Below are 15,800 nucleotides of genomic sequence, written 5' to 3'. Positions count from 1 at the left end.
TGGCAGCGCTGAGTGAGTCCTGGGTCAATCAGCGCTGCAAGCATGGGAAAAGTCATTTGCTGGAGAATCATGTTCCTCCCTGTGTGCACAACTGCGTACGCGCTCACAGCCGTGCACAGGTGCGGGGAGAGTGCGTTCGGCGGGGCTACATGCTCGCTGGCCTCCAAACACTCATAGCCCAGCGAGCAGGCCTGAATTGGGCCCTATTTACTAAGTGGAGAGGGATTAAGTGCCAGCCAATCAGCTCCTAACTTCTGGGTTACAGGCTGTATTTGAAAAATGATAGTTAAAAGCTGGCTAGCTGGTACTTTATCTCAGCCACTTTATCTCTCTTCACTGCATAGTACATAGACCTCTAGAGCTCCCGTGCAGCTGCCAGTGGGCCAGTGATAAACAACCAATTAGCTCCTGTCGGACATTTTTCAAACACAGTCTGTGAGATGGAAGTTAGGAGCTGATTGGCTGGCTGTTTATAACTCTCCATTTTATCACTTTTGAAGCTTAGTGCATCTGGCCCAGTGAGAGGCATAAGTGGGCGGAGCTGTCAGACGCATGAATTATAGCATTATATAATAGATGTGGGCCTGCAGGAGTAAAAGTGGTAGAATCAGTTTTTGCCAATGTGCCGCCACGGTCTTTGTCTGCGCAGATCACCCTATTATGGTGGCCAAACATCGTTTGGGGTGCAGTTGAAAACTAACATTGTGACCAGTCACAAATTCACATCACCCATAAATCTGCCCCAAATATTTATTAATAAATATGATTTATAACCAGTCTTGATCATCGCAATAATAAATGAGTAAATGTTCATTTGCAGACAGTGATTCAGTTCTTGGTTTTATTCGCTGGAGTCTTGGCCAATGTGTTTGTCGCTGTGACGGTCGGCACCGGGCTGTACTGGCTCCTATTGTTCAAAGTAAGTGTTTTGCTTCATCTTTTGTAATGAGCAGAATTCTCTGTTACTCCTGTCAGCTCTGTGGGCCTGTTTTGAATAACATTTGTCTACATAAATGCCTACCTTGAGTACATTTGGTTGTCTTGCTGGACATGGCTTTCCTGGTCAGCACACAAGCTAGCTTGGGTTCTTTACTAAATACAAGTTTACAAGTGCAGATGGACAGGCTTATAGGATTGTTGCAGATTTGGGTCTTAAACTAAAGCCCAGTACACACTAAATGAGTAAATTGTCGGCGGCAAGTGCGGGGGGTGGGGTGGGGAGAGCAGCGGCATGGTGATCGATGGTCATGCTGCAGCATACCCGTCCTTAACGAGGATGCCTGTGTACTGTCTCCTGGGTTATTGCTATTGCCTGTAGGATTAATGCAGCTGCTGGTGTCTGAGGGCAGCATGGGTAGCCCCATTGGATTGCTGGTCAGGTAACCACACGAGGAGACGCTGATGATGCTGCAGACGGAACTGGATGTGTCGCAACATGGTTAATCTCCACGGCAACGGGAGACTTCTTCCTCTTCTTCCGCCATTATTAATATTATTATAATTAAACCCAACCGGACTGCAGTGTACCCCCCAGGGGTACAAGTACCCCAGGTTAGGAACCACTGTGTTAGGACCTCAATACACTATGTGACTTCTCCTACGGGAGAAATCACATCCAATTTCACTTGAGCCTCCCGGGTGGCAGGACCATGTGCGATCCCTGCTACAGGGAGGCGGTCCGACCGGTAGATCATACGAGCAGCGCGTATGATCTCCTGGTCTGATCCGATTCCCACGGGACCAATCGGCCTGAATCGGGTGAAATCGTGCCCGGTAGCTTGCAGTGAGGTAGATAACATGGTTACATTCTGCTGGAAACCTCTTACATTATGGGGGTTATTCTGATTCACTCGGAAAGGCAAATTCCTTCTCAAATGGACAAAACCATGTGCACTGCAGGTGGGGCAGATGTAACTTGTGCAGAGAATTAGATTTGGGTGAGTTATTTTGTTTCTGTGCAGGGTAAATACTGGCTGCTTTATTTTTACACTGCAATATAGATCTCACTTTGAAGTAAAACCCCACCTAAATATAATTCTCTCTGCACAAGTTACATCTGCCCCACCTGCAGTGCACATGGTTTTGTCCATTTGAGAAGGAATTTGCCTTTATGAGTGAACCAGAATAAGGGCCTATGTCCGGACATGGACTCTTTAATGTAGATCGGTCTGTGATTATTTCCAGTCGCCTCTTTCATGTGTACTAATACCTGCCTCATGTGTTGTGTTACAGGGCCAGCTACATGTTTCTGTCCTGCTTCCGCTGCCAAACGATGAAAAAAACTTTATCACCTATGTATCGTGTGCTTTTTTCCTCAAGGTATGTGATACTCTCTTTTCCGCACTGTGGGGGTTATTCAGAGCTGATACTTGTTGTGGTTATAGATTATCATACGACGGTGAATGCGTACGGACCGTAGAGCACATGTGCACGATCCCCTGCGAGGTCAGCGCCAGCCTCAGTCAGTCTGTCTCTGTCGCAGACTTGTAGAAGGGTCAGAGATTTATGGTCAGGCTGCGTAAGTTGCGAATGGATTATCCGAAGGGGCGGGATGTCACTTTATCTGATCGTACATTAGCACATCAGTGATCAGGTCTGAATCAGGCCCATGGATCGCAAAAGCAAAATTTTTCACTATTGGACAAAACCATGCTGCACTGCAGGTGGGGCAGATGTAACATGTGCAGAGAGAGTTAAGGTGCCCACACACTAGAACGATTTTTTTTTGGCGATCGGACGATTTCCAAACGATCTGCCGTTTTTTTGTTTTGTTTTTAATCGTCCGATCTCGATCAGATGTGCGCTGCCGCGGAACTTTCACGAAATCTTCTGATCTAAAGGTGCCCACACACTAGAAACATCTGCGGATCTTTTGCTAAATCTTCTGATCTTTCATGCAGCATGTAAGATCAGAAGATTTAGCAAAAGATCCGTGGGAACGCGCATCCGATCGAGGTCGCCGATTTACGGACGATTTTGCAGTAAAAATTCCTCCCCCAAATTACAACATCCTTTACTGTAGTTAGTTATGCAACCCAACACTTAGGACCTTTGCCTCTTGCCTTCACCGCCGCTCATCTCTCTGCAGCCGGGAAGAACTGAAACCGTGATTCTGAAGTCTCCAATTAGTTCTCTAAGTCTGTTCCATTATGGGTCCTATGACAGTAGATCACTCTTATTACCTCAAATGATGAGGAGTTCAGGAAAGGGGCCTACATACTTTTTTTAGGTTAGTGTTTCCCAAACTCTATCCTCAACGTACAAGAACAGTCCAGGTTTTAAGAATATCCATGTTTGAACACATTGGGCGGTATTCAATGTGAATACCGGCGAGGTGCAGCGAATCCTGTTTAGGATTCGCTGCACATTCGCCACGTTCCGGAGCCTCGCCGGCTCCGGTATTCAACGAGTCAGGCGAATATGAGCTCCTGTGGCGAACGCCGCAGGGAGCCTGAGGACGGTGGCAGGCAGGGAGATGGAAGTCTCTCTGCCTGCCCCAGAGCGTATGTGGGGGGGAGGTGGGCTCCCCGGGTGCCAGGCAGCACAGGCTGCCCCCCGGGGGTGCCAGCAGGGAACCGGGTATATTCACTACACCCGATCGTGCATATGTAACGATCGGGTGCAGTGAATATATGAATATCTAATGAGCGGCTTGGCTCCGGCGCCCCCTGCTGGCTGCTGTGTAAAAAAATAGCATGCCCCTCCTCAGAATAAAATTCCTGTTTTTTTGACACCAAATGTAAAAAACAAAACACTTTATTTTAAAAGTTCACATTCCACTTCACCATAAAAAGATAGCGATTGCTACTCGGTGAATCATGGCGAAAAAAACCTTCAAATGTATTCGCCATCTGGTCATTGAATAGGGTGATTCACCGTTTTAGTCAAAAATTCGCCAAACAGCACAAATTCGCCATAAAAACATGGCGAATCAGGCTCATTGAATACCGCCCATTGCCTCTCTCTGTTTCAGGACCTCCAGTTCCTGCACACACTCATTGCCTCTCTCTGTGTTTCAGGCCCTCCGGTTCCTGCACACACTCATTGCCTCTCTCTGTGTTTCAGGCTCTCCGGTTCCTGCACACACTCATTGCCTCTCTATGTGTTTCAGGCCCTCTAGTTCTTGCCAGGGGCGGATTTAGGGATGAGGGCACCCCTAGGCACAACAATAATGTCCCCCCCCCCCCCCCGACACCTAATTGTATTATTTTTATTGATTACTTATAAGCCCTCATTTGATAATAGCCAGTGTAATGGATTTATAAAATAGCCACTATCAGTGAGATGTTCTTTTATTATGAATACATATTTACTAAGTAGGACAGTTTACAGGGGCAGTATCTGCATGTTCCATCCATTTACACTCTATACAAGATGGAATATAGTACTGTACAGTGGATATTTTGCAGTTATTAGTACATTTTGGGCTGACAGTGCTATCACAGGCATCCAAGTGCCGCCCCCAAACATGTGCCGCCCCTAGGCACGTGCCTCACGTGCCTAATGGGAAATTCGGCTCTGGTTCCTGCACACACTCATTGCCTCTCTCTGTGTTTCAGGCCCTCCAGTTCCTGCACACACTCATTGACTCTCTCTCTGTTTCAGGCTCCCCAGTTTCTGCACACTCTCATTGCCTCTCTCTGTTTCAGGGTCTTCAGTTCCTGCACACACTCATTGCCTCTCTCTGTTTCAGGGTCTTCGGTTCCTGCACACACTCATTGCCCCTCTCTCTGTTTCAGGCTCTCCAGTTCCTGCACACACCCATTGCCTCTCTCTCTGTTTCAGGCTCTCCAGTTCCTGCACACACTCAATGGGCGGTATTCAATGAGCCTGATTCGCCAGGTTTTTATGGTGAATTTGTGCTGTTTGGCGAATTTCTGACTAAAACGGTGAATCACCCTATTCAATGACCAGTTGGCGAATACATTTGAAGGTTTTGGTCACCATGATTCACCGAGCAGCAATCGCTATCTTTTTATGGTGAAGTGGAATGTGAACTTTTAAAATAAAGTGTTCTGTTTTTTACATTTGGTGTCAAAAAATCAGGAATTTTCTTCTGAGGAGGGGCATGCTATTTTTATTCATGTGCTGTAAGCACATGAATATATATTTAATTTTAAAAATAATATTTATTTTTTTTTTTTTTTTTTTTACACAGCAGCCAGCAGGTGGCGCCAGAGCGGAGCCGCTCATTACATATTCATATATTCACTGCACGATCATTACGATCCTGTGTAGTGAATATACGCTTGCCTGCTGGGACCCCCGGGGGGGCAGCCTGTGCTGCCTGGCACCCGGGGAGCACACCTAACCCCCCACAAAGGTCTGGGCTAGGCAGAGAGACTACCATCTCTCTGCCTGGCACCGTCCTGAGGCTCCCTGCGGCAATCGCCGCAGGAGCTCATATTCGCCTGTCAGGGGCAGCGAGCCCCTGACACGTTGAATACCGGAGCCCGCTGGCTCCGGAACGTGGCGAATGTGCAGCGAATCCTAAAAAGGATTCGCTGCACCTCGCAGGGTATTCACATTGAATACCGCCCAATGCCTCTCTCTGTGTTTCAGGCTCTCCGGTTCCTGCACACACTCATTGCCTCTCTCTGTTTCAGGCTCTTAAGTTCCTGCACACACTCATTGCCTCTCTCTGTTTCAGGGTCTTCAGTTCCTGCACACACTCATTGCCTCTCTCTGTTTCAGGGTCTTCAGTTCCTGCACACACTCATTGCCTCTCTCTGTGTTTCAGGGTCTTCAGTTCCTGCACACACTCATCTTGCAGCTTAACATCGATATTTTCTTCATTGACTGGGAGAGACCCAAAAATAGACCCATAAAATCGGAAGGTGAAAATATTACTATGCTTTTTCCATACATTTAGTAATATAGAACTGTTAGTTATCTTACCCAATGTGGCGAGGCTAATTGTTTAGTTTCAAATTTGACTCTGTGTACACATTATTCTATAATCATAAGGAGAGTCTTTCTTAATCTCAGTCCTAGTGGAACCCTAACAATGCATATTTTCAAGGTTTTCTCAGGTATAATTAGTACTTCATGTAAATCTATTGTTAGCAAATCATGGCACCAGTGATCCAACTACATTATTTGGAAAACATGCACTTGTAGAATGAAGGGTGTGATACAGGGGTCCGACAGTCGGGATCCCAACAATCATTAGCCCGACGTCGGGATCCCAACTGGCCGGACCCAGACAGCATGGCGAGTGCAACTAAGCCCCTTGCGGGCTCGCTGTGCTCACCACCTATTCTATTCTCCCTCTATGGGGGTCGTGGACCCCCACAAGGAAAAATAGCCGGTGGCCGTTGGGAACCCGGCTGTCAGTGTTTTGACAGTCGGGATCCCGACGTCGGGTAAATGCCCGTCGGGATCCCGACTGTCGGGACCCCGTCCGGCATCCCTTTTAGAATTCCAGGAGGACCAGGTTTTAGAAACAGTGCATTAATAAAATGTGGGTGCACAAAATGACTAATACTAAATTATGATTGTTCATTTATTAGTTCATGCTGAGAGGGAAAGTGGCTCCTGTTATCCAGTAATAACCTGTGTAAACAGAACTCTTTCGGAACTTCTTTCAATTTTACAAATAATTTAATAAAATTATTAAAGTTTTCCTATCATCATCCTGAGACGCTAAACAACTGTTTCACCTATTTTAAAATGAACAGCTGTTTGGCTTACAGTATCAAAATATGAATATATATAAATAATGAAATGTTGGCGGGCTGACGATCACTTTACTTGTAGTGTGAACTTGTTTTTCCTGTGCAGGGGGTGTGAAGACTGGCCCCGCTCCTATCAGTATTTGGAGAACCTATTTTATAGCAAATGAGTGGAACAAAATACAGACTGTGCGCAAGATCAATCCCCTGTTTCAAGTTCTCGTTGTGCTCTTCTTTCTGGAGGTAAGTATCTTTAGTGTCACTTTTATAGTTACACTAGTAAAAGTTAACTAGTGTCTGCGCACGTGCCCCTCCGCTGTGTGTTTGTGGCTGAGTAAACCATGGACAATACTGGTTTTGAGTCAGCTTTGTATACCTGGGGAGGGGCCCTCGATTTGCAGATTACCATACTATGGGTCACAGGGCTGAGCCCACCAATTATGTTGCATCAAACATAGGATACAACAAGAATTTTTGTAAATCCACTGGCGAGTTTCACATAGAGAAATGTATAAATCACTTACACTAGGATTAATACACTCTATAAAGGAGTCTCTTTCAATCTAAAAGAAACAAAAAAAGGGGAAGACCATAGTGCAGCAATGTTTAAACATGAGATTATTGTGTTTTATTCAATTCACTCACATTCCATTGGAATAAATGCGCATATCAATGGGTCTTTTTTTTCTTTCAATCCAACATGATCCTCCATATGACCGTTCCCTAGGGACTCGCTGAAAGATATATAGTGCAACAACGTCTTTTAAAGATTAAAATTACATTTATTTATTACACTCACATGTGATCGATAAAAACAGGCAAAATACCCCTCAGGGTGATAGGACCCTTATGCTGTGCCGTGGGTCAGCAGCCGACCAGTGGTCCTCAGTGGGGATGCAGCTCCTTCCAATGGCCTCAGGATAGGGTCCACTGACCCTCTCCTTCAGGGAGAAAATGCTCTGTTCCTGGACGGGTATGGGTGAAAACCGAACCAGGACAAAACCCCCCTGTCAAACATGTCTGAAAAAGGAACTGTTCAATCATTACAAGTTTTATTCATTGCTTAGCACACATAGGGGTCGATCCTATTACATGATTTGAGAGTGCGAATCATCACGGCACCGGGTGCACTTTACGGCGGGCTGAATTCACTTAAAAGTGCTCGCACCTCCATAGGGGTGCGAGCAATTTTAAGCGAATGCGGCCCTGCTTAATTAGATAGGCTTAATTTAGGTACCGTTTTCAGCGTTAAAACTGCACCCGGACGGCAACTCACCCCCTTCGATGATAATAGAATCGACCCCCTAGTACGCCACAGGTTTATTTGTCTGTGCATGTGACATAAATGTGATGGGGCGGGATGTAGGAAATTGGTTATTTCAAGTGAGGTTGGGGCCCATGTTCTGGCCTTAAACAGGTGTGTGATGCAGGGCCAGTGTGCACCGCACACACCGCAAGGATCGTAGATACACGCCCATGGTATGGCATGGTTCATTTTTAAAACCAACATTTTCTTGGCTTACAGATTGTTGGTTTTGATAACTTGGCGTTACGAGATTCCTCCGCCAGCCTCTCCAGAGATGCCCAGGATTACATCGCTCCATGGAGCCGCATTCTGCGCTACGGCGTGGCCTCCGCGTTGTGGCTCGCCATCGGAGGGCTACAGGTACGGCTACAATAGGAAGAGCCTGTTACGTTAGCGGAAGGTAACTGATTGATAACTAACTGTTCATACTGTCCTTTCAGATTCTCTTTTTCTCTGGAATTTATGAAAGATTTGTGGAAGACAAAATCCGACAGTTTGTTGATTTATGTTCCATGAGTAATGTAGGTAACCTGCTGATTTTATAAGCTAGACTTTCACAATTAACATTTACATAGAAACATAGAATTTGACCGCAGATCAGAACCACTTGCCCATCTACTCTGTCCTTAAAGTTGGATTTAATGTAAACCAATAATTTTATATTAATGAGACATAACTCCTATATTATTATTTTGTATTTGTCTTATGTAAATATTAAGGAATTTCTAAAATAAAAATATGTATTGTTACGGGATTATACCTAGGTTATATGCTTAGTGGGTTTGGAGAGATCATTCAGCACAGTACCACTGGGTCTTTTTTTTATCTTGTTGTCATTTATCTCCCCATGATGCTACCGGGGGGGGGTAATGACAGCCCATATATACTGTATATAATGGGTTTGTACTAATATCCTTATTATTTATATATATATATATATATATAGATAGATATAGATAGATAACAATTTCCATCCACATTTCAGATCTCCGTGTTCATGTTGTCACACCGTTGCTATGGATACTACATCCATGGTCGCTCAGTCCATGGGCACTCAGACACCAACATGGAGGAGATGAATTTGAATTTGAAGAGAGAAGCGGTAATTGTATTGTGTAATACAGGTTGAGTATCCCTTATCCAAAATGCTCGGGACCAGGAGAATTTTGGATAACGGATTATTCCGTATTTCGGAATATTTTAATATTTCAATGATGTATCTTGAGGTATCTTGCATTTATGTTGTACATATACATCAAACACATGAAATGAACACAAATATATTTTATTTTAGCATAAAACAATGTTTCAAAACATGAAACAAAGTTTGTGTACAATCTCAGGCACTGAATTTAAATGCCAAGCAATCATTTTCTTGCACATATATAGTGTCAGTTACATATCATGTCACCAGTAGTGCTGTTACAGATGTCCCCAGTAAGTTTTTAGCAAAAAAATAAATTTTTGTTCACTTTCTGGAATGTATGGTTTTCGGAATAATTCGGATAACGGATATTCGGATACGGGATACTCAACCTGTATATAGAGTATGTCCGGCCCAGACATAATAATGTAGCATGCAGGTGACCGTGATATCCAGGAACCACAGACTCTATTAAGGATTAAAGATAAGATATGCGTCCATCCCCCAGTATAGGAATGACTCCCTAGTCTAGGCTCCAGCAGTCATTTTGGTATGTCGTTCTCTGTGTAGGAGAATATGTGCAGCCAGCGAGGGCTACAACCAAACACGGATATCCAGACTTTCCAGATGTCCATCTCCAATCGTACCAGGCTGCAGTTTGACCGGATTCATGATAATTTAACAAAGGTAAGTCTGTGCAGTACGGAGACTTCTATCCCTGACCAGGGGTACGGAGGGGCAAAGGGGCAATGGTGCTGATTACACAGGTTTGTCTCGGTACATGGATACCTGGATATGTGTCTGTTTGTCTCGGTACATGGATACCTGGATATGTGTCTGTTTGTCTCGGTACATGGATACCTGGATATGTGTCTGTTTGTCTCGGTACATGGATACCTGAATATGTGTCTGTTTGTCCCGGTACATGGATACCTGGATATGTGTCTGTCTGTCCCGGTACATGGATAACTGGATATGTGTCTGTCTGTCTCGGTACATGGATACCTGGATATGTGTCTGTTTGTCTCGGTACATGGATACCTGGATATGTGTCTGTTTGTCTCGGTACATGGATACCTGGATATGTGTCTGTTTGTCTCGGTACATGGATACCTGAATATGTGTCTGTTTGTCCCGGTACATGGATACCTGGATATGTGTCTGTCTGTCTCAGTACATGGATACCTGGATATGTGTCTGTCTGTCTCAGTACATGGATACCTGGATATGTGTCTGTCTGTCTCGGTACATGGATACCTGGATATGTGTCTGTTTGTCTCGGTACATGGATACCTGGATATGTGTCTGTCTGTCTCAGTACGTTGATACCTGGATATGTGTCTGTCTGTCTCGGTACATGGATATGTGTCTGTTTTTATTGCAGAGCCATGGGCCTTCTCGGATTATGCAGAGCACATCAAGCATGTCGGAGCAGAGCACAAAGGCCTACCACACCATGAACAAATTCCTTTCTTCTTTCATTGATCATGTGCGTACCACGTCTTGGTGATTGTTATTACTAAGGCCTGGCTCAGATATGTAACCAACTACATTCGCAGCTGTGATGTTGTCCGCAGCCGCTGTGCGAAAATATGGTAATGTAGCTTCCACCGGGATTTGTATAGAAACGCCCATATTCTTCACCTTTTGACCTGCTGCGGGATACAGTCGCTAGGTCTACAAGCATTAGGTTGACACCACTAGGTCGACATGCATGAAGGTCAACATGACTGAAGGTCGACCGGCAGGAATGTCGACGTGAATGAAGGTTGACATGCCTTAGGTCGACTGGGCCATTATGTCGACATGCAATTTGTCGACACGTGGAAGGTCGACATGGGGTTTTTCACTTTTTTGATCCGACATGTGCTGACAGGCGGTATTTCATGCCCTCCCATCCACTAGGGCGTGGTGGAAGAACAAAATAGTGTGCCAAGCACAGCGAGGCACCGTACCCGGAGCATGGCGAGCAGACGCGGTGCTACGTGTCAGTGTCCATGTCGACTGTGTCGAAATTAGGGACAAAAAAAGAAAAACCCCCATGTCAACCTAATGCAGGTTGACCTAATGACCCTGTCGACCTTTACGCATGTCGAACTTCCCGCATGTCACCCTAGTGGTGTCAACCTAATGCTTGTCGACCTAGTTGCTGTCTACCCAATGATTCATACCCCGTGCTGCAACTGACAAAGATGAAGCCATCGGGCATATATTATACAAACATCGTCCTGCTAAGTAGAGCTACAGTGCCTGGAAGAAGTATGCTGGAGAGGTTTATATTGCATACAGGTGCAAGCAGTAGCACGCCCCAGATACAACATGTCTGCCTTCTCGCCTCCACTCCACTGCCCCTAACGCTCTGTCAGTCGCTCTGCGAAAAATATTCTCTGCGACTGCCATCATTATGCCATCATGGAGCATGTGCGGTGTGACATAGGCCGATAATCTCTCACTTGTGAAACATTCAGGTTACTTACATCTTGGATTCCTGCCCAAACATTGCTCCCAACTTTCCTTTCTTAGCCCAGTTACATCTGTATGTCTCTGGACCTAGTACCATCCTTCCCTATTGCTTCCAACTGCTGATCTTCCCTGAGCTGTGTGGCCCTGTGAGAGGAACGCCATTACTGCTTCTCAGATGTTCCAGTAAGACTCACACTACCTAATACAGTGTAACAGTGTGGTGGTGTTATCTGTGTTTGCCAGGTCGTATTTAATCATTTAGTAAACCGGAACGGAATATGCTGCGCGATATAAGAAACTGTTAATTAATTAATTGTGCTAAACCCTTCCATGTTTAGCGTGGGAAGCCGCCAGGAATTATTTGGCTGGTAGCACCCCAACAGGGGAACTCAAAATTAGTAAGAACATGAACCTACCTGTATGTTTTTGGTCCATGAGCAGAAGTTGGAGTTTCCAGAGCGAATTCCACACTGATGCAAGGACATCAAATTGTCTATGCAGGAAGTGCCCTGGTTTCACTCCAAGACAAGGGGGGTCGCAGCCTTGCGAGTTCACCAAACCCCGCCCGACTAATGCCGCGCCGTCCATGCCATTGATATGCATTACACTGATTTCACTGCTCATAGTTAAAATTCAATTATACAATTTTAGAAACAGAGACTTTATAGCCGCACTGTGGAGATTCCGTCCAGTGCAGGGTTTTGTCTTACTGAGCACTTCCATTTGTCTATTCCAGGCTTTTAAAGACATGGATTACTTTGTGAAGGATAAGTTGCTTTTGGAACGAGTACTTAACATGGAATTTATGGAGCCCATGGACAGGAGTATCTTCTATAATGGTATTGTGCTTTTTTTCTATTACCACACCACCATCATCATCATCTAGTATTATTATTATTATTATTATTACTATGTGGTTAGAAGAACATCTGAGGATTTAGGAGGTTATTTTGGTTCACTCTTTCTGACAAATTCCTTCTTAGATGGACAAAACCATGTGCACTGCAGGTGGGGCAGATGTTACTTGTGCAGAGAGAATTAGATTTGGGTGGGATTTTACTTCAAAGTGAGATCTATATTGCAGTGTAAAAATAAAGCAGCCAGTATTTTCCCTGCACAGAAACAAAATAACTCACCCAAATCTAATTCTCTCTGCACATTTTACATCTGCCCCCCCCCCCTGCAGTGCACATGGTTTTGTCCTTCTAAGAAGTATTTTGTCAGAAAGAGTGAACCAAAATAACCCCCTTAGTGACATTATTGTTTCTTTGTCTTCTGTGATCCTCTTGTGAAGGTGTCAAGCTAAATGTATTTGTTTTATAGCGATCTGTACACTGATTTTTGTTTATATGCAATTTGGCTACTTTTTTTCATATGGCTTGCACACACTGTGTGTGTGTGTGTGTGTGTGTGTGTGTCACACCAATGTGATACTAGGCGATCTGTTCATCTTCTCTCATTGTATTGTAACACCGAATTGAAGACCCTCCTGGTACAGTATGGGCCATGGAGGCAATCGAATGAAGAAGCAGCAATGCTAGCCAATACACTGACTGTGCTGGGAACCACAGATGTGGAACTCCTGTTATTGTCAGTAATGTGACTGTGAATCTCTCCATCCACAGATGAACACCACTCTTTCAGCGACGTTCTGTTCTATGGCCATGAACCCATGCTTCTCATCTTCGACACCCTGTGCTTCTGTACTGTGGATCTCATGTCTCAGAGCTTTGTTCTGTCTGCTGTCCTCACCTACCTGCAACACGAGGTCAGCTTCTTGCCAACTACTGCCGGAGATTGTCACACTTGTTTGTCACCCTTTCCGCTACTTTCAAAGCCCTGTCTTCTCTTTCTGTTTTAGTTCTTCCGACTTATTCGTGCTGCTGCGGGGAAGAGGAACTTAGCATCCAAAACTCTGGTGGATGAAAGATTCCTGCTGTAATACTGGACAGACGCTGTATTCCAGAGGGCTACTATGGACCATTCTTGTCATTGTTACTTTTGTACTGTACAGAGCAAAACTATTTTTATGAGCTTTTTATGAGAATTTGTATATTTATTGCTACGTTTGCCATATTGTTACATCGTTAAAGACAAAAACAAAATCACACTAGCTTATTGTTTAGCATTATTTTTTGTTATAACATTTAAATACCATTTTTTTTTCTACCTAGAACAAACCAACTAAAGGTTACTGTGTGATACAGTGTTGGATAGGAGATCTGTTTTTTGTATTATCATTTTTATGGTCAATTTACCATAGGTATTATGTCCTGATTTTATAATTTTGGGATCCATTCATTAATGTGTTGGTGCTCTAAATAAATTGTTCATCTCCTGAGGCAGATCCCGTTCTTCATGGCAACCTAAGGGTCCAGCCTTTAAGTCAGGCATGGCCCAACTATGGCCCTCCAGCTGTTGTGAAACTACAAGTCCCATCATGCCTTGCTACAGTTTTGCTATTAGGGAATGCTAAAATGATGGCAAGGCATGTTGGGATGTGTAGTTTCACAACAGCTGGAGGGCCACAGTTTGGACACGCCTGCTTTAAGTATATACATGGTACACAGATGGTTAAATCAAACTGACTAAGGTACTAATTAATACCCCTAATACACTGACAAATATTGCGCATGAACTCGCATCAACCCAAGAAATTGGTCCGTGTGAAAGGGTCCTGGTAGATGATGCCGGGTCCAGCGTTCTGGTATATCTACCCAGGTCTTGACCAGGGTTGGACCCTGAACGCTCGCAGGTCCAGGTGCAGTGTGAACTGGAATCCTGGATCGACGCGAACCGGGTCCCATTCACTGCAGTGTAAAGGCGCCGCTGGACGATGCTGACATCTCCCAGCGCCTCCCCGGCCCCACCTCAAGATGACGTCACCTGCCCGGCTTTATGCCAGGTTGGGTGGCTAGTGTGAAAGCACTTGCAAGCCGGGATTTTGTACCGGCTTGCAAGTGTGAAGGGGTATTAGTCAACTGTGGCTAAGTATGGATATACTTAAAACCTGGATCGCTAGTGTGCCTTGAGTACTAAGTTAAGGAACCTCTACTGTTTGCTGCCTTCGTATTACAAGCGCTTTGTTCTTCCACCAGCAGATGGCACTACTGTGTAACACTTGCCCTACTTACAGTATTTCAGAAACTGCCTTTTAAGCCCAGTTACTTTTCACTTAAATGTTGTTTAGTCCAATAAATGTATAAACCGTATATCTATTATCAGTATTACCAGAGACCGCTATTTAAATTACTTAATTGGATTGCACCTTTCTGCCTGCAGGATTTTACAACATTTCTTTATCTGTCCAAAGATATCTATGTTTTGTCCATGATTCTCAATCATCGGGCAGAGTGGTGTAATTGTATGAGGTACAGACCATCCTTTTGATAGAATTGTTTCTAATGCAAAGCACAACAGCGATGTGTCCTATCCAAGGTCAGTGGAAATAAATAAAGCACAGAAAGTTCCAAAATGATGTGTACAAACCAATTAGATGAATGGAAATGGCAAAATCCTCAGGATGGTATCCGAACTAACATGTAATCGTTATTTTAGTATTATATTGTTTTTGTTGTTGATAGAAGCAAGTGATGGGAATTTTTTTTTTATGTAATAAAGTTTGTTTGGTATTTATATAAACTGTTGCTTAAATATGAATAGCTATTTTAATAGAAATATTTGGGGCCACTACAATTTTACCATGTCATGTTTTATGTATGCTGAACCATAAGATATTTCATGATCTGCTGTATTTTTTTATGCATTTGAAATGTAACTGTTGGTACAATAAAACCTTCCTTGGGACTATTCGCAGGGGCGGAAGCAAGGCGTGGATCTGCGTGTTCTCATTGGATGAGCACGGGTGTACAGAAAAGTCTAGTTTCTCTTTTGCATTGAAGAAATATCCAATATTAAAAATTTATGGTGAACTACCAATTTTATGGTATTTGCTAAAGCCGTGTTACATTTGCTGCAACTCGTGGTAACTAATAAGCGGGATGATTGTGATCCATTTGGATGGGGCCAAATTCAGCCCCGTTTTGATGTTTGGGGCTCTGTGCATGCGCAAGATATATTATGGACCCTTAAGACAGCGCCCTTCGTACTTCGATTGTCCCTTAAGAAGATAAGGAAGTGTGCAAAGTTTGAAGACGATTAGTTAAAGTGTTTGAGAGGGGATGCAGTCAAAATCCCAACAGGGTCAAAATCC

The 15,800-nt window shown here is 44.2% G+C and overlaps 1 protein-coding gene across 2 annotated transcripts in view; it reads left to right on the top strand.

The window, feature by feature from the left end:
- The window catches only part of TMEM67 (transmembrane protein 67), a 29,996-nt gene extending 14,468 nt beyond the window's left edge, over positions 1–15,528 (top strand). The window contains exons 17-28 of one of the 2 annotated variants that reach the window (XM_083187056.1): positions 821–919; positions 2,233–2,319; positions 5,741–5,837; positions 6,784–6,917; positions 8,200–8,340; positions 8,421–8,501; positions 8,966–9,082; positions 9,695–9,811; positions 10,509–10,613; positions 12,324–12,426; positions 13,213–13,355; positions 13,449–15,528. In XM_083187056.1, coding sequence (XP_083043182.1) covers positions 821–919; positions 2,233–2,319; positions 5,741–5,837; positions 6,784–6,917; positions 8,200–8,340; positions 8,421–8,501; positions 8,966–9,082; positions 9,695–9,811; positions 10,509–10,613; positions 12,324–12,426; positions 13,213–13,355; positions 13,449–13,529 — 1,305 coding nt within the window. In that variant the 3' untranslated portion in view covers positions 13,530–15,528. Of the gene's footprint in view, positions 1–820; positions 920–2,232; positions 2,320–5,740; positions 5,838–6,783; positions 6,918–8,199; positions 8,341–8,420; positions 8,506–8,965; positions 9,083–9,694; positions 9,812–10,508; positions 10,615–12,323; positions 12,427–13,212; positions 13,356–13,448 lie in introns of those variants that run through there. The other variant, XM_083187057.1, reaches the window with a different exon arrangement.
- Positions 15,529–15,800: the final 272 nt, after the last annotated feature.

This window comes from Crinia signifera, chromosome 5 (assembly GCF_055691185.1).
Source record: "Crinia signifera chromosome 5, ASM5569118v1, whole genome shotgun sequence".
NCBI lineage: Eukaryota > Metazoa > Chordata > Amphibia > Anura > Myobatrachidae > Crinia > Crinia signifera.
The sequence above is the reverse complement of the archived record's forward strand: the minus strand, read 5'-3'. Positions and strand labels throughout refer to the sequence as shown.